The sequence below is a fragment of the Drosophila willistoni genome, chromosome 3R (assembly GCF_018902025.1).
Source record: "Drosophila willistoni isolate 14030-0811.24 chromosome 3R, UCI_dwil_1.1, whole genome shotgun sequence".
In the NCBI taxonomy this organism is placed as follows: domain Eukaryota; kingdom Metazoa; phylum Arthropoda; class Insecta; order Diptera; family Drosophilidae; genus Drosophila; species Drosophila willistoni.
The window spans coordinates 5,698,427-5,722,680 of NC_061086.1; the positions used below are offsets into that span (position 1 = coordinate 5,698,427).

Below are 24,254 nucleotides of genomic sequence, written 5' to 3' on the forward strand. Positions count from 1 at the left end.
AAAATAATCGGCTATACTTTATTTTGAAATAATAATGTATCTTGTCTTATTTTTATATACAACAAGATTCTTACTATAAATCAGCTATTTCTATTAAAGCTTGTTTATATTTCTTATTGTTCAATAATATAATTGAAAGTCGGTGTAATATGTGTTTCATATTTCACCGACTCCTTACCGTCGCTATCTTGACCCATGTTTATCGCACTGTCCCTAAAAAAATCCATAGCAAGCTGAATTGTAAATTTCTGGACCGGTCTATTGTTTTTTAAATCAAATAAAATAGCAATATTAATCAACAATGAGCTTACCGCCAGCGCTCTTAAAACGATTGAAGAATCGAGGACTTGTACAAAAACAAAATGGTAAAGATATATTTATATACGTAAAAGATGTTTGTACATCCAACTTTAAAGAGATTCATATGTATGTACATATGTATGTCGTACATTATGTGTGTGTACACAAAGAGAGCAAATGTTTTCTTTGTAATGGAGGTTTTAACTAAAGGCCATATGTCTCTACATTTAAACATCCCTAAAATTCTTTATTTGTCCTTGCAGCCACTGGATCAGTTCCCGAAGCTATAGAAGAAATCATTGCTGAAAACTATGATGACGATGATAAGGTTCGACCCCATGCATATAAGGAAAATAGCCATTCGTCCACAAAACGTCATGCCACCGATGAGAATATGTGGACAGATAGGATTAAGGAGCGTATAGGGGTTACAGAGTCATTTCATGGATACAAACTGTGTCCCAACAAATATAATGTATGGCATAAGTGCAATCTCTATTGCGTGAATAAGTGGACCAATATGCGATCCAAGCCAACTGAAAAGTACCTTCAACGTTACAAGCGATTGCTTCGTAAATATCCTTTGGAAGCTGGCTGGAAAGATGTCTATGATAGTGGTTGTGGCTCTTATTATTTCTATAATACTATAACACAAAGAGTTTCATGGCTACCACCGTCCCATCCTAAAGCACGGGTTTCGCAAAGTGCTGCAGTATTTCGTAAACAATTGGCTAACACGAATGATGAATACAATTTTGATACATCAGAGTTAGCTTTGTGTAAAACAAGAAATAACTCTGCTTTTGACACATCAGAATCTGACAATAGCACGGGACCGTCTGTTCCAGTGCCCATCAAGAAACAGAAGGTACGCGATCTTGACCGAATGCTTATGAGAAGACGCCAATATGAATCATAAGAATGATAGACGTATTAAAAATGTTTATAAAAATAAAACAAAAAAACATAATACAAAGTTTGATCATTTTTTATTTTATTTTATAAAGCCATGATATACTCTACTAGACTATAATTAAGATGAATTCAGAAAGTAATGTAACGGTTTAACAAAAACCGTCAAAATCACAAAAGTTATTAAAAATCGCTGAAAGAACCAGTTTCTGCTGACACTTTGGTACCAGTGCTAAGGTCTTCATTTTTATCAAACAATATCTTTGGCCAAGTCCCAAGTTTTGCCTTTAGATTTAAATGAGTTTGTACGCTACACTACTGATTTTATATGTGTTAACAAATAGTACAATTTAAGTAACTTAATCTCTTCTTCTATAGACTTATAATAAAGATAAATAAATTAAATGTAATTGTTTGTAAACCATTTAAATAATTATCGAGAAGAATACAAATATTTAGTATCAAAAACAAATTTAGCGGCTAAAACAATGTCAACTGTTTTGTAACAATGAATTTAATATATTGCTGGTTGATTTTAATGGTGACTTTGAATAAAAATCTATGTTTTGCTAAATCTCAAAGCTGCAATAAATATGAAAATAGAAATCATATTCGTGATAACAACTTAAATAGAACCGGTAAATTTCTTTTTGATACTATTTTTCGAATCAGTTCCGGAGTGTCAAATGCATTTGGACTTGATACAGAAGATGATACGGAATATACTGAAAATGTTAATCTAAAAAATTGTGATTGCGGTAAGTAGTGTGATCTCCACGTATCTTTCAAGGTCATTGCGCTAAAGTGAAAAGCTAGTGCCATTTCAAATGTTTAGCATAAAAATGTGCAAATCAACAGTTTGTCAATTTTTTCCATCAGAATATTAATTTACATTAAAAGACAAAAAACTGCGCATCTCTTTATTAAATCCATGAATCGACCCAGTTTTTGGCAGAGAAAGCATACGGCCGGTCACCCATTTCACTGGAACGACGAAATTACTTTCCCGTGCCTATTTCGTGTCCGTTGTTGACACGAATCCACTTAGCATAATAATCATAATACTATGTATCTTCTTTCTTGTAACTTAAAAATATTCAAGATATCTTCCGTGTTTTGTGTGCTACATTTATTTATTTAAGAAAATTCTTCAAGTAAATAGGTCAACTTAGCTCATTGATCATTTTTGTACTAACCAGCTGACGCATAGTATCTTTTCCGTATAGAAAGTAAAAGTGAAGTACTTAGTGCAAAATACCATCTTCAGAATACAGTAAGAAAACTTTCCCTCAGAAACCCGTTTAGAAGAAATAATTTAATTGGTTTTAGACTGGTTTTAAGCCAGTTTAAAATATTCTAAATTAGGCTAGTACGAATCAAAGTACCGAACAACAAAACATAAAACAAAAGTTTTAAAGGTTCCCTTCCCCCTAGAAAACAGCAGCAAACGCACACGATTTGACATTCGGAAAGAAAATGTAATGAAAAGCTTTGACTATTACCTCTGAAGAGCTTCAAATGATAGCACTTCACTTTCACTCTAATGCGACGATTTTTTATGCACTCCATGGCTCAGTTTAATTATTTTCCGAATTGTGGTGGTTTTATTGCCACGCTTAAGGCTTTATAAAATGTTAAATGATTTACTCACACTACATGAGAATTTATCTTTTTCAGATTGCGGCTTTTCAAATGAAGAAATTCGAATTGTCGGTGGAAAACCAACAGGAGTAAATCAATACCCATGGATGGCACGGATTATATACGATGGCAAATTTCACTGTGGCGGATCATTATTAACCAAGGATTACGTCCTATCTGCAGCTCATTGTGTTAAAAAATTGAGAAGATCAAAAATTCGTATAATATTTGGTGATCATGACCAGGAAATCACTTCAGAATCTCAAGCCATTCAGCGAGCCGTAACGGCTGTAATAAAACATAAAAGCTTTGATCCAGATACCTACAATAATGATATTGCACTCTTAAGACTTAGAAAACCAATCGCATTCTCCAAAATTATAAAGCCAGTCTGCCTACCCAGATATAACTATGATCCAGCAGGTATTTAAAGATTTTTAATTGTATCTTAGAAATTGCTTACGAACTATTTCTTTGATCACTTCTTTAGGTCGTATAGGCACCGTGGTTGGTTGGGGTCGCACTTCAGAGGGAGGAGAATTGCCATCGATTGTGAATCAAGTTAAAGTTCCCATAATGTCGATTACAGAATGCCGGAATCAAAAATATAAAAGCACTCGAATAACCACAACCATGTTGTGTGCTGGCCGACCAAGTATGGACTCATGTCAAGGTGATAGTGGTGGACCATTATTGCTGTCCAATGGAGTCAAATACTTCATTGTTGGTATTGTATCTTGGGGCGTTGGCTGTGGACGTGAAGGATATCCAGGTGTTTACACGCGTGTTAGCAAATTTATACCCTGGATTAAATCTAATTTAGATAACACATGTTTGTGTTCATAGTCAAGTGGTAGTAATATGCCTAATTATAGAATACAATTGTTTGTTTTAAAATTATTTATTGACAATACATTTTCCCCTTGCTGTTACGTTTAAATATGCTCAAATTATTGCAAATTTGTTTGTTCCAAAGTTTCGAATTGCTAAACGAAGTGAAGAAAATTTCCAATATAAATCCATGCCGGATTAGATAATGAAAAATATTTTAAGATCTAACTTACAATTTTCTTGGGAAAAGCAACAATTTCGGATAATCTCTTTGTTGTTTTTCTATGTTCATTTGTTTTTGATATAAACAACTTTACTTGTTTACTTTTTAATCCATGTAGCATTGGCTAGTCCTTGGATCCCTGAAGAATCGTCTAGGGATCCTTTAAATAACGTCTTTATAGCCCAGCGAATTGGCTTTTCAGGAGCAGAAACCAGAGCATTTATTCCTAAAAAAAAGAAACAGTAGTTAAAGTTTTAAAGCGAGTGCACATATAGTTAATGACTTCTTAAAAATGTATAAAATCGATATTGGAAAATCGATTTTACTAAGCTAAATTTCATATGAAAATACATTTTCAGTCGTAAAATTCTACGAAACTTACAGAATGACAATTCCAGATACTCATCTGCCAAAAAGTCCAAGTTGCTAGACCATTTCATCAGTTAGCTATATATCTATGTAAATTCAAAGATAAATTGTGAATAACTAAACATTTTTAAACTTTGATTCCATCCATAAAGTGTAAGGAAAACAAATATAAAGACCATTCTTTACTTTATCTGAAAACAGACTCAAAAGATTTGACTGAAAAGAAGAGTATGAATGATAAGCATTTGGGTTTAAATTTATTTTGATAATTTGATTATTATCCTACCAAAAGTGTTCTGGTATAAGACAATTATGCATATTTAATACTAAGGATAGACAAGATTGTTTACTTAATTAGGGAACTCACTTATGCTATTCTGATATATCGCTTGACTTGAATAGTCATCCAAACTGTTCCTACTCTGAGCATCGCTACTAATTACCTTAGAATTTAATAGAGCTTTTGAGCCTCTACTTAAACCATCATTAACACAAAATTCGGAAAATAGTTTTGAATCGCTAGTAGTAGCATTATTTTTGCTATTGCTATTACTACACATATTAAAACCATCCATTCTGTCGATTTCGCTTGGGCTTGCATCGAGCAAGGACTTTTCGGGAGCAATGTTTGAGCATTGCTGCGTGCAGTTGTCACATGAGTTTTTATCAGTGCGAACTCCACTGCCCGATTGGCTAGAATTCGGTGACGAAGACGGCTCATATTTTCGAGGTCGCCCTCTAGATAGGTGCCGCCTTTTAATAAATTCATTATCATCGACCATCCAAAAAGAACCGAAATCATCTTCATAACGCACAAAGCATTTATGTAAAGATAAATTTGTTCGAATGGCATTCTAAATAATTATTTTTATTTTTACATTTGTTTTAATAAGTAAGTATATAAACGAAGTGGAAATTTCACAAACCAGGCAAGCGCAAGCAATTCAGTATTTAAAATGAAAAAATATGAAATATAAAGTTATATTTTGTATATAGACATAGACATATGAAAATGGATATTTATATAACATATATCCTGAGAAAAATTTAATTAGCATTTAAATATTTAATATGGTTATCTCATTAGTGTCCACATTATACATGAAAACCAAGTAAATATTTCATTATGTAGTAGAAAACTTGATATTTAGATCCCTTTCTTAAGTGCAGGCTGTGGGTCTATAGTTTATATTTGAACGATCAGACAAAGTTTAAAATGGAACTCAGAGGAAAGAACTGAGTGAGAGATGGATAACATTCAGATCACAAAAATGCAGAATACAAGTAGGTACATGGACGGATACACAGACAAACATACGGACAGACAGTTGGACGGATAAACTGGAGGACGGACATAGTTAAGAAATACATACCTAAAACTCCCAAATACACATGGTAAATATATAATATTTTAAATATTTTCAACATTAGTTCATTAGATATTTCTGAACAATATTGTTATAAAAGAGTTTAAAGTATTGGCGTAATAAGTTGAAAAAAAACTTTAAGAGTAATTAATTTTTTAATGAAAAAAATTGGAATGAAAACTGTTTTTTAAATGTTTCCCACATACCCAAAGTTAAGAGCAACAAAGAAATTTGAATCTACTGAACTTTTGGCAGCTGCTAAATTGCTTGCCACGGCTGCCGTGCGTTGGGGTCGCCTTTTATAGAACTCGATTTCGTCAACTGTCCAGACGGCGCCCTTCACATTCTCGACGCGCATAAAGCACTTGTGGAGCGACAAATTATGTCGGACTGCATTCTAAATTGTATGTGTTGGAATTAATTAAGTATTCGGTAAAGATTCGGTGCATTTTTCTTTTGTTCTAGCATTTTTACACAAGGATATTAGACAAAAATACCCAAATATCCAAGCTAGACTTGGACTGTAATTGAAAAAGTTTTTTTTTTTTTGTGGAAAACATACAAACTAATATCTAGGTTGGGCCGAAAATAATCTGAAAGTTTCGTCGGCTAGGCTTTCCCCACAGAAATAAATATAGCGTATACGCACGATATGCCAGCTAACAGTCAGCATAATATTCGGAAGATTATCAAATGGCCTAAATGATGACGGATGTTGAGAATTTGAATACAATTCACAAAGTGTAGAAAAAGTTCAAGATTTCTTTTGTTGTTGAAACTTCCCATGAATGAAAGTAATAATATGATCTTGATTGGGCAATTAAATAGTTCAAAGCACGGAGTTTTTTTCGATCGGAAATATTGTAAAATGTAGCATAAGAGTGATTTTCAGCTTTATATAATAACTGTGTTGTGTAGTTGGCAGGATGGGAAGTTACAATATAAGATATGAAATAGTGCCATATGTACATATATAGAAACCTATATACCTAAGAATAAATCCTATAGATAACTTACCTTCCAAGTAGCTGCATTGCGACGAAAGTAACAAAATGTGTTCTGGAACCAATTATAGATTTCATTCAAAGTTAATTGCTTGTCGGGGGAGTCTATGATGGCCTTCAAATAAAAAATAAAATTTAATACGCACAAGAAAATGAATATAAAGATTTGGAACTATTTAATTGCGGCTTACCTGTCTTATAAGAGACGCATAAGTAAATGGAGGTCGAACATCAGCATTTTTATAAAATTCTCGATTTCTTTGGATCTCTGTAAGGTAGTGTTGAAAATAAGGGTTTTTTTTTACAGAAAATACAAATTTTGCAACATACATACTAATCAAAACTTTTCTGTACTTTACAAATGAACATAGTCTTTGGTAATGAATATACTCATAATTAAAATTATTGTACCTTGTTGTACATCTAGTCCAGCTCTTTCCAGCATGTAAGGTAATCCTAAGAATGAAAATATAATAGAAAAGATTTAAATTGTTTAGCTTATGTGATGCATGTGTGTTTGAGTATTTGTAAAATTTGGTTTTACATACTCACCACCATTAATGGAAAACGTATTCTTATCATGATTCCTTTTCTTCATTCCGCATATATTGGTTGAGTTAACCATGGGAAGATTCATAGATCCTGGAGAACTTGACTGATGAAATGGTCGACCTATACTGTTAATTGTTATTGGACTGGTCATATTGCAGAATGTGCCATCTTTTGTAGGGATGTCCTAAAAATGTGAATAAGTTAGTTAGGGATGTTTACTCAAATATATCTTTACTCAAATATATCTTTACTTACTTTTCGATCCAATTTTGTTGGTGATAAAAGTTGCTTAGATAAGTATAAATGATGCATCATGGCCTGCAATCGATCTCTTTCTTTTTGAAGATGTGTTTCCAATTGAGAGACTACTTGCATTTGAACCCGCGCTTGGGCAGTGGATCTATCATCCAAGCCGTGTTCTGAATTGAGATGCCTAAAATTTAGATGCATTTAAAGCCATTTCATTGATCTGAGACCATAACGAATACTAACAGCAGAAAATCTGCCTTGATTTTGAAGGTATAGAAATTAATTTTTGCCTTTATATAGGGAATACCTACTTTACGAACGCAGTTATATCTTCCAAATCCATCTCACATCCCGGCCAACGGCAAACGTTATGAGCAAACAGCGGATGATAGAATTTTCGCATTGCAAACTCATCATGCATGTGGGTATATTCATTATTGCACATTTCATTCTCTTTTGATCTTAAAAATCTTTCAGCATCAGACATTATAAGCTTCTCCTGTTCGGCCATCATGTCGGGCATATTGTAGAAATTAAGATCTGGAATCGGGGCCATCATATGTTGGCCTTGGGGCAGATGTATATTATGGGAGCTGGCGGCGGCGAACTGTGCAGTTGTTTGGGATTCACCTATACTCGATGCCGGAGAGCTACATTTGACGATATGGGATGCATAGGATATTGTATTATGTAAAAATCCGCCCGGTTGGAAACAGTTATTCTTTGTATTATCGGGACATATATCTGATGGCAGGGAAAGTTGAAATCGCGACTTAATGGCTAATTCTTTTTGATGAGTTGTTTCTTCAGGATCTGATTCCTTTATGTCTTCAGAATACTCGTCATCCTGAATTCGAATCATTGTTAAGATACTGTAAGAAGGTAAATATATGAAATGCCAATAATTTTTCAAATTCTTTGTACGTAGATCGTTTTATAAAACCTCACATTGCATTGTACACGTTTGAAAATACTGTATAAAATACTCCTTAGTAAATTTTAATAGAAAAGATATGTATTTTAATAACCTTATAAGGAAATTGCATACTTCTTAATTATTTTTTAATATATTTAAGCGTTTCAAGCTATATGAAATACATAAAATTCGGAGTTAGGGGCAACAGACTTTGAAAACCTTAAAAAAATATATTTTATTTTTCAAAAAATATGTTTTTCCTATGAACTTTTAATAGATTGAGGATTATTACATTAGTTCTGTGCGATTTTATTATAGGAAAATTCGACTGCATATATATTACTAAATGAGTAAATGTTTTTTAAAATATTCCAGATACTTCATCTAAATACGTACCGTCTTAAATTTTCGTAACACATTCTTAGAAAATAAATTGGATAATCAATTATTCATCAAAATTCGCTATCGCGCATAATGAGATATTCAATTCTTTGTAGCATTGTTGGATGTGTCCTATAGAATTGAAGATAAAGGCTATCAAAAAAGGGCCAATAAGGACAATCGAAAAACATTTTAAGTAGTCCAGCCTGCAAATACTTTGAATATCCAAGATCTTGAGCAAACGAATCAGCCGAATATTCAAAACGTCGCATAATAAAAAGCAAAAACCAATTTGCGAATCGTGTATAGGGTGTAATAATGAACCATAGCGCCAATATTATTCCCACAACCATGGGACATACTCCTGGTGCAAAGCCAACACTTTCATAAATATATTTATTTTCATAGAGTAATCCAATAAAAAAGACACTAAGAAATAAATGGACTTGCGACAAAATCAGAGTTATGAAGAAATGGCATCGACTCCAATGTCCCAGTTCGTGGGCAACGACAGCAGCCACTTGTTTTCTTGGTAGACCTCGTCCGGTTGGATAGCTCTTTTTTTGCTTTACATTTGACTTGTTCAGGAATAATGTATCACTTAGAACAATTCGTTTGCAACAGGCCATACCAAAGAAATAGGCATTTGCACATGAATATGGATCATCTGTGTTCATTATATATATGCTTGATATTGGAAATTCCACAAATTCTGTAAGATCGAGTATTTCATCATAAAATGTCTCGGGAATTTTATTTGTAAACTCAAATATTAAGGGCTCAATTAAGAGAGGCACTGCAAAAGTTACTATCACAGATATTACACCAATTAAAATCCACATAAATAATATAGTATATGTGTTGACATAATGTGCGATTATGATAATCACATATGTAAGGGGCAAAAAGTAAATCTGATTTATAATAATCCCTCTTACACTTGACATAAAGAATACCCAAAACGATCCCTCTATTTCACCAGTCTCTTCTCGATTCAAAATACACTTTTCATACACAAGAGCAGGAGTCAATTTCAGAGTGACATATAAACTTAACAAGAATACAAAGAATAGACTGAGAATGGTTTCATTATCACTTTGGGATATACAAAGGGCCACGTCCCATAGGAAGGGGAATAGACCGAGATATAGTTCCAAAAAACCAAACACCAGGGCTCCAATAAATATTTTACACATAATAAACTTAATTTTATGTAATCCAAATACTCGTAGCTGATTTAATTGATTAGGTGTAATATATTTACTTAATATTCGTGGCACGTTATACGTATTTTTGAGCACTTTAATCTGTAAAATCGACATATTAATCAGATGAATCTTATTTTTGTTTTTCTTCAAAAACCTACAAGTATACATATTCGCAACATGGATTGATCAGAACAAAACTGCAGTCTGAGTTGAATATTCGAAAAATGAATTTCTTAATATTAAAATTTTTGTTTTAATTTGCTGAATAATTTTAAAGAAAAACCGCAATCTTTCAAATTTTGAAAAAATTTTCGTAGTAGGCGTCATAAATATGTGTTTTAAAATACTATTTAATTAAAATCTGCTCAAATTGAAAAATATCGGACGACTAATACTATAAATTTGTTGTGCATTTTATTCTGAAGAAATATTTAAAATATTTGCTTTATGTTGTGCCAATTTTCCTTACCTGCCTATAGTTGATATAGATAAACCATATATTATCGCAAACTAATATTACAATCATTATTGTAAGCCAAAATGTGGATGTATCATAGAACATAATGGTTTTTATGGTCCAAGATATATAAAAATTCAATGCTTAAAATATATATAAAAGAATAAAAGGCAAAACAAAAACAAAATACTAGAATTTAAATTGACAAACGACCGGGTAAGTTGATAAAAAAAACATTTAAAAGGTTCCATGTTTTTGATTTTGAGTAACAATATGTTAGTGACAAGTTTAAATTTAGTCCAAAGAATGTCAACTAACAAAATTTAAATATTAGAAATCCCGCATTGACTTCAGAAAAGGGGGAAAAAATAAACTGCTCAACAAGAAACGGCTCTTTGAAAAATATGGAAATTTTCGCGAGAAGTTTCACAATTTTTTAAAGAGCCTGGTGAACGTCCAAACTTTATAGTTTTTAAAGAGTTTCCGGTCCCTATTAATAGATAGGTACATCCCTCGTTTGTTTGATATTCGTTTTTTTTTTTTTTGTTATGTTAAAGTAATACAAGACGTTTGGAATGTCCTTAAACCATAGAATTATAGGACATGTGGGCCAGTAAAATAAAGCACATCGGCGTAGCCGAAAGTTATACTTACTTATCCCTTAATAGGATAGATGAAAAATTTGATTCAAATAATGTGGAAGGATCTGAAATACTATTTCGTGTTAGTTGGGTGAGGACAAAAACAAACTGGTCAGTACATTCAACATTTCTTCGAATGTTTTCATCTATCCGATTAAACGTTAGAAACCCAATTTTATTTTGATCCTTTTCAGCAAGTCGCTACTGAGACAATCGGACGAAAAAGAGAAACAATCGGACATGGAGGACTATTAAACAGGAACGGACTTTTGGATTCAGATATTTTGGAAAGTAGACATCATATTGTTTAATACTTTCCTTCAAGAGGCAGAGAGAGCAAATTAGATGCTCTCCTGAATCGCCCTCCAATCCAGCTTCAGACACTAGACAAAATATATAAACGTTGACGGCAAATACATACTATACATACATATTAACAACCACAGACACAAAACACAGGCCGACAAATATGCGACAAACTCATCACCTAAAACTATAAGTAGCTAAATTGTCACAAATTACACTTTCGTCGGCCTGTATTGATCCTTGTGTCTGGATATTTACTATCTTAAATTTATGGCAAGATAGTTAGTCAACCTCTCTAAAATGTAGACTGAACATTAATTGTGTATTTGTGTGTGTGTGTAAATATATTCATACATATGCACGTACATATGTATGCATATATAAACGTGAATGTAAAAATCAATATCTTTGAAGAGAACAAACTATTAAATACTAAATAAGATATTTTTCACACCATTTAATATTAAACAACGATTTAACAATTCCTAGTTGTTTTGATATAAAACAATTAAATATAACTATAAATTTCATTTCACTAATGACTTCTTCTATCATCTGTATTTTCTCCATTCGTCTACGACAGCTACCTATAAAAGAATGAAAATTTTTGTGTATGTATGACAGGATACATGGTGGATGTTTAATGTCAATGTCCTTGGCTTATCTACATGTCAAATTTTTTAGCATGTACATTAGGGTGGTCTCAAATACGTCTAACGTTAGTACAAGGATTTAAGACATCTGAGTTCAAATGACATCTTTTAGCCAATATAGCATCGTCTGCAATTTAAAATATTTTTCTTGAAATTGGTGTTTTTAAAACCCTTTTTTAAACTCAACAAATCGCCAACTACCATCCCGGCAAACAGAAGTCTATAAATTAGCGGAAATCCTCTGAAATTATTTGTAGTTAACTTTGTTTGATAAAAACAAAATTAATTTTATGTTATTTATTGCTGAAATTGTCTTACAAATAACTATAACTTTTTATTTCAATGTACGTTTTCCCTTAACAACAGTTGGGCGATTCCGGATGTAACCCTTGCGACGTTTAAGGTTCTGAAAATATATAAATGTTCGTATAGAAATTAATAACATTCTTGAAATGCCACATAGAACAAAGATATATACCTTTCTAGATATAAAGTTAGTGGGTGGGAAATGTCTCTCCTTTGCTTTTAAAGATGGTCTATTAAACTCAAAGGGCTTTTTAACCCTGTAGATGCGGACTAGCCAATGCTCAGTGGTATAAGCTTCCTCCAAATAAGTCAAGTCAAAATCTTTGTTACCGATTACTGCATTTCGAGTACGATCATACCCGGATGGTCCTCTGAATTAAAAATATAAGAATAGATTTTATAAAATATAGAATTATATAAAATATATATAAGAGTGGGTTGAATTATACCTGTAGTCCAATTTAAGATCTCCAAAACGATAGTAGCTTAACTTGTACATAAGGCAGTTGAGTAGGGCAGGTGCACCCTCTGCGTCCACTCTAAATTCTCCTCGATCGGTAAAGTAATCGCTTTCTTTGATGTCCTTAGGATGCTCTCCCTCGGCGATTCGAACCATCCAAAGGAATTTATTAATATCGTCACCGGAATATCCAATTACACCACCAAATATAACAAGAACATAGTCCACATCCAAGGATGTCATAATCTCATAAGACTTTTCTTCTGTGGAGGACATGGCTTTGCCAACCAAAGCGATATGACTATTGTTCCAAGTATTGTTGTCCACTAAAGTTGTTCTGTTTGCCATTCCAGCTATTTGGTATCCGTAATCCCACCATGACATTATTCTAGCATCATCTGCGGTATTTTGCGATAGCCAATAATAAGCCTCCCTAAAGTCATCTAATATATTACGAGATCTAGAGGAAGTTTCATTGTATTGTAGTAATGGTCGTTTTCAAATCAGTCTTAAGTTACAAGCCACAATAACTTACCCATCCTGACTGTTGTGGAATGCCAGCACAATAGACGGGCTAGAATAGGCATTACTAGTTACCCAGGTGCAATGCACTGCAAACATCATCAGAATCATTAAAACAGCTAATATAACAATGCTCTTCAAGTTTGAACTAATTCCATTGTCATGTGCTGGATCATGTTTGGTTCGGTGTTTCAACTTTCCGGCCTGCAAATTGGATAATTCAATGAAATTGAATAATTCAATAAAATTGGATGGAAAAAATAATACAGTTCGATGTGTCAAACGATTGTGCGTGTGAACACACACACTTTCATTTTCAGTATCTGGTTTTCTGGAGCGAGTCATAAAAATGTTTGATAAGGCAACTAACCTTTATCACAACTCCAAAGAAAACATAATTTAGTTGTTACTTTTCTCTTAGGTTATGTGAAACTTAAAATGTCATTTTACTTACAATCTATGTTCTTATCTAAAATGCTTTATAGCCAACCGTAGTACTTACCTTATCGTACAGAGTTTTCTTTTCCAACGATTCTTCGTGTTCATCAGTCTCCGCAGGAGAATGGCCAATACTGCCCATCCGTTTCGATGCGTCTTCTTGAAGGAAGACGTCCAAGAGGCCAGAGAATGCGACACCAGCCAGCATACACACCACTGGTGTTAGGGTTAGCATCAAGCGCACCATAACCCCGGCAAAATAAACGGCACTTATGGCATACAAGACCACAAAGACACGCTCATCGTTGATTTGCTTGATGCAGTACCAGACTCCCACGGGGAAAGCGCATACCAAAATGTGCAAGTCAAAGAAGAATGAGAACCAAGTTGTTGGCTGATGCTCAGAAACGGATGCAATGATTGGAATGTGAATTTTCGCATAACCAGTATCCCAAAGAGAGTAGAATCGTCCACTCCATGGTGCAACGACGCCCATCATTGTCAGGACGACGACAGCAACGAAAACCAAAACTCCGGCCAACAAACCTCCAACTATAAACAGCTTACGGAATTCATTTCGCGACAGCACCGACTGAAGATGCCGAAGTGTGGCCACAGCCATGAGGAGCACGAAAACGCCCATAGCTGCCATGTGTTCACTTGTGCGGATTGGCTGAAAGCCGACAAATGGAATTTGCATGGAGAACAGCAAGCCAAGAATGTAGAAAGTACTGTAGCTGGTAAGCAGACGCGGTGAGTATCGGCCCATTAGAAGAAGGACAAACACATGTAATGGAATCAGGTTAATGATGAAAACATAGCCACCCCAGGCAGAGACCATGTAAAAGTAGGAAAGTGCTGCAGCCGCTGACCAAAACACAGATCCAGTCTTCACCGAACGCACCCAAAGGAAGTAGGTGAATTGCAGGGCAAATATAGCAATTCCTTCGTTGTCATAGGATCCTGCCACTGAACGACTGATGTATCCTGGTACAATGGCAATAAAACTAGCCGCAAACAAACCGGCTCCAGGTGACCAAAGTTCCTTTGTTAGTAAATATGTGGAAATCGATGTCAGGCCACTGAATACAGGTGCCAGAAACACACAGATATCTCGTATATGAACCGGAATATTCAGCATGTGCAGCAGATAATGAATTCCACCTGACGTTATCATAAGACCTGGGTACACTGTGCCACCAACAATACGGCCCAAAGGATACCAGGCGCGCTCATCAAACCAATTCAGAAACTTGTACCATCCATGTTGCACCATATACGCGGTGGCTCGGTAATTAAACCACGGATCAAATTCGTGAATAATTGACTCAAACCGTATGACAGCAAAGAGGCGTGACGAAAATCCAGCTAACCAGGCTATCAGCAGAACAGCAAAAGTTATAAGGCTGCTGTAGCCAGCTACCTTGCTATTTAAAATTTTCGGTGTCCGATTCATGATTTTTGATTTTAATCTGAACCAGGACTTTTAATTAAAATGAACGCCACTTTTAAGAACAGAAAACCAACATTACTTCGACACGTAGCCTGAAAATTCACCGGCTTGTGTTGACAGTACGTGTCTTATCGATTTGGAAATGTTAATGTCGATAAAAAGGCCACTGCCAGTGCTGCAAATTTAGCTATTTTCCCACTAGATCTACTGGGTTGCAACAAGGAAATGCGGGATAAATTGTGAAATAGCGGCTAGCGGGATATAGCTGTTTTTCAAGAAAAACTAGCTTTACTTTATATTTTGAAACATTTAGTAATAACTTCATGTATTTTTATGCTCTATGATGCCACATTTTCATACAAATAGTATTTTTTCATTTGAATATCAAAAAAACATCGATAAGCGAAACGAGTATTCAGTCTTATCGTTTTCTGTGAAGTTTACTAAATGTTTCACAATTTTTAAACCGCGAGCAAAAGTTGAAAATTCGAAAAATTTACAATTAAAAACCGCGTGGTATATGCATGCAAGACCCTGCATTTAAAGATTGGCTGACTTTAATTGCAGCTGATGCGGGCAAATGTTATTGCAAATACTGACATGGTCGAATGCAGATGGTTTTTAGTCAAATGAATATTGTCAAAACGAAGCAAAGAAATAGGTACGGCTAATACAACTTTGAACGTCATTTTACATAAAAGGAAAAGCTTTTGTAAAGCTAATATTTTACAAAATTGTTAATTACAAGAAAAATGCTGCCACGATTACAGATTACCAGCATCATGTTAGAGAAAGATGGGGACCAATGAAACCTACATAAACCAAGATGATGAAGATAAAGTCATTGATGAAATCATCCAAAATATTGAAATAAACCAAAACAAAACAAATACATATTTTCTTTTTTTTGGCTACGAAGAAATATTTCTAGCTATTTCTAGCTTTTTTCAAAGGCTTATTTAGCGTTTTGATGCAACGAAATGTTGGCAGCACTGACTGGGAGGACACAATGTGGAAACGATGAAAATGTAACACCCACTTGTTTTGAAAAAGTTATTACTAACAAAAATTTAAAGATATTTTGAGTTTAAATATAAAATTCCTATATAAAATAATAAATGTTAACAATTGCAATTCTTGAAATGGTATATAAAACAATTGCGCATAATTTTACTATCAAAGTTAATAGTTAAAAATTACACAAACTTAAATAATAGTAAAGACAAGGTACGACTTTATATTTTTCAAATAGATTGTTAATAGACCCAAATTATTTTCAAAATTAATTATTATTAGTAATAATTTATTACGTTTAGGAACAAGAAAAAAATATCTATTAATCGATTATGTGAATTTATCGACACCGCTTGAGTATCCCAAATATGTGTGGGTAATTTTTTAAAGATTTGGCCACACTAACATATGTTGTTTAAATTAAATTTAATTTGTTTATATTTAACTTTGAAAAATGAGTTCTGGAATACGAAAACACCTCCAAAAGAAAACATCATCTTTATCTAAGGGAGTCACTAAAATTGATTCGCCAATAGCAAAATATCCTTTTCAATAATAACAAATACTTTTTGGATTTTAACTGATAAGTTTGAAAATTAATTCGGCTTTAATTAATTTCAGGCATTTGTAAAGATTTATCTTGGTTTTTCTTAACTAGCTTAACACGTATGACTCTTCAGGTAACTTGACATGCATAATGTGCAAGATTCCAATTAAGCCGAGTGTTTGGAAGGTCCATATAAACTCAAAGCAACACAAACAGTCAGTGGAATTGGCCAAGCAAAGGAGTACCACCCAAACTGAAGAGAAGATATTACCAAAAAAGGAAACAATCATTAAGAATGTATCTGCAGATGCACCCACAATCGCCAAGAATGATACTCCTCAAGAGATACCGCGATTGTCAAGTTCCATTCCCGCAAAGGTTGCCAATGTAGAGGAGACAGTTTCATCTACAACCGAAACACTTCCTGACAAATTTTTCGATCCGGTGAAATCGAGTAAATCCGAATCATCTGATCGTACTCAAGATGAGGAATGGAATCGGTTTCAAAAGGAGATTAGAGACGCAGCTACTGAATCCAATATAATCATAGCAGAAGAACAGGATGATGTTAACAATCAAAGACATCTTAAAGAGATTGATGAGCAAATCGACAAATGGAATAGGTTTATACAAATAAATGAAAAAAAAAATACTATCCTTCACAGTCAGCGGAGAACGGTGAAGAAAGAACAACAAGTTTCTGAGTCTAGCTCAAGTGAGGAAGAGGAAAATGCTGTAGAAGATCTATACGACTGGAGGATTAAAAGCCTAAATAAGTGAAATACTTATACGTATGTTTAAGGTTATAGACAGAAAAATGATTAATCGTGAATGTATATCTACATATGTATGTGTATCTATCCATGAACAGTATATGTGAAAACTTGTAGAAATAAAACGTAATAAATATTTATGAAGATTGCTTTTAATAAGATCCTTTATAAAGAATTTATTACAATCAATAAAATGTACGTACATAAAATGACATGAATACAAGTAAATAATACATTAGTACATACGTACGTATAATGTTTTGCGAATGTAATTAAATCTATAAACTTAAACCCATTGCTCATTGCGTATCATTAGACATATGTATTTTACTTAATATAAATGCAAAATTACTGTAAAAAATTTACGCTTAAATTATGAACTGCTACTACAAATTAATTTATTCTTATTTTGATTCGATATATATATATATATTTAATGAAGGTTCGTGTGTGTGTGCAGTATTTTTTTTGTTTTTTTCTTTTTTTGTTATATGAATTTGAATGTAATAGACATTGTAATATCGACGTTGAGCTGTGTGGTTCACTTTAAATAAGGGCTTTAACAGGTGGTTTCTAGTAATGGATCAGGCTTGAGGTTAATGGTGAAGGGCGTTTTGCTATTGCTTGCTGAATCTTTTGCGATCTGTTTTATGGTCAGAAAGTCTTCCGTAAAGCTTTGTCCCAGTGCCGCTTTATTTGAATTATCCCCTTGATCGTCTTCGCAATTATGTTTGGAGTTCTTATTCACATTGCAATGGCTCGCAGACAATGGTGCAATCTTTTCCAAAGGCTCCTGACGCATTTGATCTGATAATCGGCGGATATTAAGCTGCAACTCGTCAGTGGACTGAGTAGATAGAGATGAAAAACTATGTCTAGCTTGAGAAAGACTGGGGTGAAAAACGGTAAGTAGGTTTCGATTTGAAGTTTCCTTTTTAAGTAATCTGTTTGACGTCGGATTGTCATGATAAACATTGGATTTAATTGGATTTATGCCTGGTGGTGCTTCATGTTTAGGCTCTGTAAATGGATTTTGAAATTCCTTTCGTCTACCGGGTGAAAAACTCGCTGATTTAACTTGGGAATCCTGTTTTGATATTAGATTTGTTGCCATAAATATGTTATCTGGCGCGTTTAAATATTGTGGGGAAGATGGAGCGGATAACATTGTGCTCAGCTCGCCACCAGCCTGTTTATGTTGTGGTTCCAAAAAGTATGATTTATCATATGATACGGAATAAAGTTCGATTTTTCTGGAAGAAATAGATTTTATTTGTTGAAATCGGCTTTTCCTCTGAGCTTGTGATGTTTCCAAAGGGCCCTCAGAAGATTGACGTTTGACCCAGGGATCAATACTACATGGTAAACTTATATTTTTTTCCAATTTAGCGATGCTACCCAATCGGGTTTCTTTTTTCTTAATCCACGGATCCGTCGGATATGCTAAGCAGCCGGTACTTCTATTTGTTTTATCATATGAAAAATTTGTTTTGTTCACATCCAAATTATTTGGTGAAGTTTGCTCCGATTTGCTAATGGTAAATGTTTGTTGTCGATTAATATGATTGTCTAAGTCCCTGGAGCACTGACCACTAATGGGCATTCCAAGATTAACGGAAGTATTATTTTCGTGTTCGTCGGAAACAATAATTGCTTGCTGAAAATGATTTTTTTGATGAAATGGAGATTTAATTTTCTTTTTAACGCCACTATTTGATGTAGTTGTGTCCTCAGATCCATTTGCGACTTCATATAGATTGTTTCTTGTGCGATTCGATGGAATGGAATACAGTTCAGTGTCATGTTTTGATGGATGATGTGTTTTTGAAATCGATTTATTCGTGGAATTAGTCTTCTTTGAATCGGACCCATTAGATGCATTTACTTTATCGCAGCTGCACACAGCTGCGGCGTTTTTCTGATATACTTCTTTCACATCTTTATGTGGGGGTTGTGGTGGTGGTGGTACTTTGTTATTTATATATCGACCGGAAAGTTTATTATTCTGATTAGTTGGATGGAAATTTGGATGAATTGGCGAATGGGGGGAAAGCATTGGTAGTGTTGGAGCAGCGCTTTTGATTGGTTTATTTCCAGTGACAATGAATCCATTTGAATTTGTTTCGTTAATCTGATGTTTGTCTTTTCCTATCTGTCTATTATTACTATTTTCGCACATATTTTTTGAAATACCTATACTTGATAATTCCGCGGAGGAGGCTTCTTGGGCTGTGGATAGAAAGCCCATAATTTTTTGCTAAAGAAACTTCTCTGCGAGGGGTTTGGTTGAAGTCGAACTGGAAATTGAAGCACCTGCAAAATAGTAATAATTGCTTTAAATATATTTTTAATCGGTACTCAAATGTCTAGTCAGTAAAGGCAAATAGGGAAACGTTTAAACTTGGATTCGTTTTAAACTCAAATGATTTCTTAAAAGTCTTTTGTATTGTTTTACAAACCATCGTTATCCCTTCTTTTGCTGGTGGACTCCAGACATTTATTGTTTGTTGTTTCGTTACCGGCAACTGTTGAAGTATTCTGGATCTTTGAACTGAGTGGGACGCTTGTTGCCACGGGATTTGAATTAGATGCTCCTCCACCAGAAGCGGTGTTGTTAACGCTTCCGTCGACAGTATTCTTTAATTGTCATTTGATTAATTCCACCGAAAGAAATTTTCTTAAGCGCTCATAGTACTGAGGATGTAATTCAACATCATTATGTCCTGCTCCCTGAAATTAAGTAAAATCAATAGATTAATCTACAATGTTTGTTTCATTTTTCTGGCTGTTTATTATAATAAAAAACAAATAAGCATTTAATTAATTTAATTCTGACTATAACCCTAGACTTGCAACTAATATATAGACAAAGATTACCTCAACCCAAAAGGGTTCCACAGTTTTCGGACAGCGCTCATAAATACCAATGCCATGGGAAAAGTCAATGACCTCATCGTCAGTTCCATGAATTACCAGCACAGGAGATTTCACTTTGGCAACTTTGTCGATGCTATTTTCAAGTGTATTAAAATGTTATAAATCGATTGCCAAAAAGAGAGCTATACAAATAAATTGTTTACCTGGGAAATGCATCAAAGAACCATGTTCTTTTCGTGTTTCTGAATACAACTCGGAGTCCGGACATCAGAGGCGAATGTAGTATTACAGCTCCAACTTCATGCCGCGAGGCAAGATCAACGGTTGGAACGGTGCCAATGCTCTGTCCATATAAGATTATTGTCTCTGGGCTAATGTTAAACCTGTGGTTGCAAATTGGGAAGATAAGATGAATTTATAGCTTTTGGATGACTCAACGTTGAATCATAGGGTACTTACCTAGTCCGCATTGCTTGCCAGGCGGCTTCAATATCTGCGTATAGGTTCTTCTCAGAAGGCTTTCCGCCACTCATCCCATAACCAGAATAGTCATAGCCAAATATATTGCAATTGATTTGGGATCCCAGCGTGAGGTAGAAGCTGCTCATTTGACCCAAATCGACGGCATTGCCGTGGGAGAAGAGCAGAGTGTACTTTGCGTTCTTGCTGCAGCGTACATAAATGCACGTAATCAAATTGCCACGCGATGTCCGAGTAAAGAACGCCTCCACTTTCGATTTCTCACGTTCGGAATATTGCCATTCGGCACGGTCAAAGAGTTGCAAGTTATACTTGATGTTTGTGTCATCAGCTGGTGTCAGTTTGTACGTTGGCTCCGGCGGCTGGAAGGCCAACTTGGCAGCAATTGGTCCGGGACATGGTGGACAGCAGAACATGCAGCACAGCTCGCTTATGCTAAACATATTCCACTCTTTGTTTAATGCAACACAACGGAATGTAACTTTATCTCAATTTCTACTTGGTTTACTTGGTGCTCTACACTATACGCTTCAGGCGAACAAAGGACAAGAAAAACGCAGAAAACGCAAGTTCACACTTATTTGCTGAAGCCCGGCCCGATCGATTGAACAATTAGATCACAACATGAACATCACAATGCGTTTTCAACACACAATTATCGCCATAATGAAATGCCTGTTTTTTATTTAGTTGTTAACTGTTTTATTTTATTTTCACTCCTCTCAAATTTACTGTTAACACAGGTAACATCACACAACAGTCTTGCGCCATGTTGACGTTGAACCCAGTGAACATATTTTATGAATTTATATATTTACTGGTGTACATACATTTATATATGTTATGGTTATGAATTATATTAATATATTATTATATATTACATTATTTGAAATTTTGTATTATTTTAATGAATCGATCTGGTTTATATCCGCAAATATAAATCCAGGAATCTTTTACCCGGAATTCATGCCGGTTTGGAGAAGTAATATAGTACTTCTGATACACTCGAAACATAACTGCTGCAACCGTCCTTTTGGAAAACGGGTAGCTCCTAAAACGAACGCCTTGATTATAGGGAAAAATGTATTCCCCATCGTCCCACCAGATGGGAATGCCGAGCAAATTCAGCTCCCGAGTTTTGGGAGCCTCAACGCGCTCAAATGGCAGCAACAACGAGGCGTACAAACTCTTCAGCTCCTCGGGCGGGAAACCTAAAAGGCTGCAGCATATGGCAACCACGTCCCAATCTACATTTCTGTCAAAGCCACCTTGAGCATTGACAGAATCGTAGAGACTGAAAGATTTACAGACATTTATAAGTACAAATGTATGAATGTGACAAATAGAAAAGGCTAACTTACCTAAAGAGGCATATATGGGGATATGCCTTAACAATATCACTGGGCACTTGAATATCTTCGCCCAGTCTTTCAAAAAATTTCTTTTTTTCGTATGTCAAAGTTTGCCACTTGTAGCCGCTTTCCTTGGGTTCTACCCCATCTGGTTCGATATTCACCACTTCGAGGAGTTGGACAGGTGGCTCCATTTCAACGGTCTCTTCTACTTCTGGTGACGCCATTGACCAATCAATTGGCGCAAATGGCTCAGGTGCCGCGAAGCCCTCAGAATGTGACACCGAAGAATTTTGGTGCGCACTTTTAATATGCCTGTCAACATTATATTTCCTTTTGCTTTTGTATTTACAAAATTGGCAAGAAAAGTTTGCAGAATCCATGTTTATTTCCAAATAAAAAGCAAAAAATAATATTTGCACAAAGCTGTTTCCGTTACATCCATGGCGGCTCCACTCGATGGAAAAAACTATCGATAGTATCTATCTTAAGTTATTATTTATAATTAAAAAGAAAGAGTTAGTAATATACATTAATTCAAACTTCATTTATTAAAAATCAAAAAGCTAATAAATTCATTGTTTTAGTAGATTCTTAATAATAATAGATTTTTCATTGTATTTCTAAATATTAAAAAAGCTATTCGTTTTGTTTCAGTTTTTGTTTAGGTTGTAGAACTTATAATTAATCAGATGTTTCATCTTGTAAATAAACGTTTTTGTTTAAAAACAATAAAATATTTACATTTTTTGGCTTCAATGCCGATCTTCTTTGGGAAATTATTTCTCCTGCCTTGCTAAAAATGCGTTCCGACTCCGTTGAACTGGCGGGAACGCATAAATATTTATTTACCAGACTCATTAAAATGTTAAAAGATCTAAATGCCCTATAAAATGAAATTATGTATACATGATATTAGTTATATTGGTAAAATTAATTAATTAAAAAATAAAAGCCAGACCATCTTCGATGGTTGAAGAACTTCCATCGATATATCGGAAAAAACAATCGATGGTTTTGCAGCGTTGTAACGACTTTTGTGCGCCAAACGGTAACGGTAAAACACTTTGAAAGCGATTTGAACAGCGAAGAGGCGACAGGATTTTAAACAGGATAAGTAACAGGTATTCATAAAAAATAAAATGTTTAATTTAAATCAACTTCCAGGACTCACGGACCTTGGCCCAGAAGAGCTGATACAACTGAAGGGTAGACTGGACATTCTAATGGAGAGAATTGTGGACTATGACTACTTTGACCCCGGAGCGTTGGCGCTAATGGAGGCGTCGCAGGCTTACAGCCTAAATATAGACGAATTGTGGGTGCGTCAGGTGCCCCACATTCACAGGGTAAGTCCAGCTTAAAGCTATAAACATATGTATGTATGTTTGTATGTACCTAATATATGTAATACATTTCATATATATTTTTCAGATTTTCGTCGTCCTCCTCGTGAGCGTTAACATGCAGGCGCTCAAATCGTTGCGGCGCTTCATCAAGACGCCGACGGTGATTTATGATGGCACACACCTGATGCGCACATTAAATAAAAAGGAGTGCCCAGATCCTTACGATACACAGGTGCTGCAGGAATTGTTGTCAACTTTATACAAGAAAGAAACATTCCGAAACCAGCAGATGATCCGCGACAGTTGTCGGTCGCGAAGATATGAAAACTTGGCGCTCATTCGGGACTTGGTCAGCGCCGCGGAGGACATATTGAAGACTATATTCGCCATAGAGGACATTCACTTTAACTTGTCGAGCCTAATCAACGACAAGCTGGAGCAGTATGGGATGGTGGCCATCCGGCATGTCCCTCAGATGTCGCTCGAGGAGTCGAAGTCTCTGGCTGGAATTGCGGCTTTCTTGGTGTATGAGGCCACAAAATATATGGATGGGTAATAGATTTAATATTCAATGTACATATGTTTTATTTAGATGATTATATGTATATAGTTTTATTGTATATATTTAGATTTAATGTATATTTTTATATTTAATAAGATAGCATTTAATTTA

At 34.7% G+C, this 24,254-nt stretch overlaps 7 protein-coding genes and 1 long non-coding RNA gene across 16 annotated transcripts; 4 read left to right on the forward strand and 4 right to left on the reverse strand.

The window, feature by feature from the left end:
• The first annotated feature begins 191 nt into the window (after positions 1-191).
• LOC6651125 lies at positions 192-1,276 on the forward strand. The gene is made up of 2 exons (XM_002072925.4): positions 192-365; positions 564-1,276. The coding sequence occupies exons 1-2, from the start codon at positions 302-304 to the stop codon at positions 1,217-1,219; spliced, it is 720 nt and encodes a 239-aa protein (XP_002072961.1). The 5' UTR covers positions 192-301; the 3' UTR covers positions 1,220-1,276.
• A 1-nt stretch (position 1,277) lies between these two features.
• Positions 1,278-3,793, forward strand: LOC124460011 (trypsin-1). The gene is made up of 3 exons (XM_047010070.1): positions 1,278-1,970; positions 2,890-3,276; positions 3,344-3,793. The coding sequence occupies exons 1-3, from the start codon at positions 1,721-1,723 to the stop codon at positions 3,697-3,699; spliced, it is 993 nt and encodes a 330-aa protein (XP_046866026.1). The 5' UTR covers positions 1,278-1,720; the 3' UTR covers positions 3,700-3,793.
• Positions 3,746-10,575, reverse strand: LOC6651127 (forkhead box protein P1). Of its 7 annotated transcripts, XM_023180334.2 has the most exons (11): positions 10,423-10,549; positions 8,761-10,052; positions 7,760-8,320; positions 7,455-7,632; positions 7,200-7,383; positions 7,059-7,103; positions 6,839-6,915; positions 6,661-6,762; positions 4,290-4,362; positions 3,918-4,133; positions 3,747-3,839 (listed from the first exon to the last, which is right to left on the reverse strand). In XM_023180334.2, the coding sequence occupies exons 2-9, from the start codon at positions 8,781-8,783 to the stop codon at positions 4,351-4,353; spliced, it is 1,182 nt and encodes a 393-aa protein (XP_023036102.2). In that variant the 5' UTR covers positions 8,784-10,052; positions 10,423-10,549; the 3' UTR covers positions 3,747-3,839; positions 3,918-4,133; positions 4,290-4,350. The 7 variants fall into 7 exon arrangements, with proteins under 7 accessions (XP_023036103.2, XP_023036102.2, XP_046865977.1 ...); XM_023180335.2 differs by lacking the exon at positions 4,290-4,362 and having other exon boundaries at positions 3,746-3,839; XM_047010021.1 differs by lacking the exons at positions 3,747-3,839; positions 3,918-4,133 and having other exon boundaries at positions 4,289-4,492; positions 10,423-10,575.
• On the forward strand, positions 10,568-11,862 carry LOC124460013. Its single transcript, XR_006953968.1, has 3 exons — positions 10,568-10,626; positions 10,968-11,162; positions 11,246-11,862. It is a non-coding gene; the product is annotated as an uncharacterized LOC124460013 (long non-coding RNA).
• Positions 11,863-12,292: 430 nt separating this feature from the next.
• Positions 12,293-15,327, reverse strand: LOC6650903 (dolichyl-diphosphooligosaccharide--protein glycosyltransferase subunit STT3B). The gene is made up of 5 exons (XM_002072929.4): positions 13,801-15,327; positions 13,312-13,502; positions 12,766-13,236; positions 12,489-12,687; positions 12,293-12,416 (listed from the first exon to the last, which is right to left on the reverse strand). Exons 1-5 carry the CDS (start codon positions 15,190-15,192, stop codon positions 12,345-12,347), a joined length of 2,325 nt encoding a protein of 774 aa, XP_002072965.1. The 5' UTR covers positions 15,193-15,327; the 3' UTR covers positions 12,293-12,344.
• Positions 15,328-16,590: 1,263 nt separating this feature from the next.
• LOC6650904 (zinc finger protein 830) lies at positions 16,591-17,732 on the forward strand. The gene is made up of 2 exons (XM_002072930.4): positions 16,591-16,743; positions 16,870-17,732. Exons 1-2 carry the CDS (start codon positions 16,658-16,660, stop codon positions 17,528-17,530), a joined length of 747 nt encoding a protein of 248 aa, XP_002072966.2. The 5' UTR covers positions 16,591-16,657; the 3' UTR covers positions 17,531-17,732.
• Positions 17,733-17,966: 234 nt separating this feature from the next.
• On the reverse strand, positions 17,967-21,639 carry LOC6650906 (alpha/beta hydrolase domain-containing protein 17B). Of its 3 annotated transcripts, XM_023180140.2 has the most exons (5): positions 20,860-21,639; positions 20,604-20,783; positions 20,401-20,533; positions 19,983-20,253; positions 19,781-19,836 (listed from the first exon to the last, which is right to left on the reverse strand). In XM_023180140.2, the coding sequence occupies exons 1-4, from the start codon at positions 21,321-21,323 to the stop codon at positions 20,170-20,172; spliced, it is 861 nt and encodes a 286-aa protein (XP_023035908.1). In that variant the 5' UTR covers positions 21,324-21,639; the 3' UTR covers positions 19,781-19,836; positions 19,983-20,169. The 3 variants fall into 3 exon arrangements, with proteins under 3 accessions (XP_023035907.1, XP_023035906.1, XP_023035908.1); XM_023180139.2 differs by lacking the exons at positions 20,401-20,533; positions 20,604-20,783; positions 20,860-21,639 and having other exon boundaries at positions 17,967-19,836; positions 20,043-20,168; XM_023180138.2 differs by lacking the exons at positions 20,401-20,533; positions 20,604-20,783; positions 20,860-21,639 and having other exon boundaries at positions 17,967-19,836; positions 19,983-20,168.
• A 123-nt stretch (positions 21,640-21,762) lies between these two features.
• On the reverse strand, positions 21,763-22,590 carry LOC124459745. Its single transcript, XM_047009352.1, has 2 exons — positions 22,242-22,590; positions 21,763-22,174 (listed from the first exon to the last, which is right to left on the reverse strand). Exons 1-2 carry the CDS (start codon positions 22,457-22,459, stop codon positions 21,763-21,765), a joined length of 630 nt encoding a protein of 209 aa, XP_046865308.1. The 5' UTR covers positions 22,460-22,590.
• Between the last annotated feature and the right edge of the window lie 1,664 nt (positions 22,591-24,254).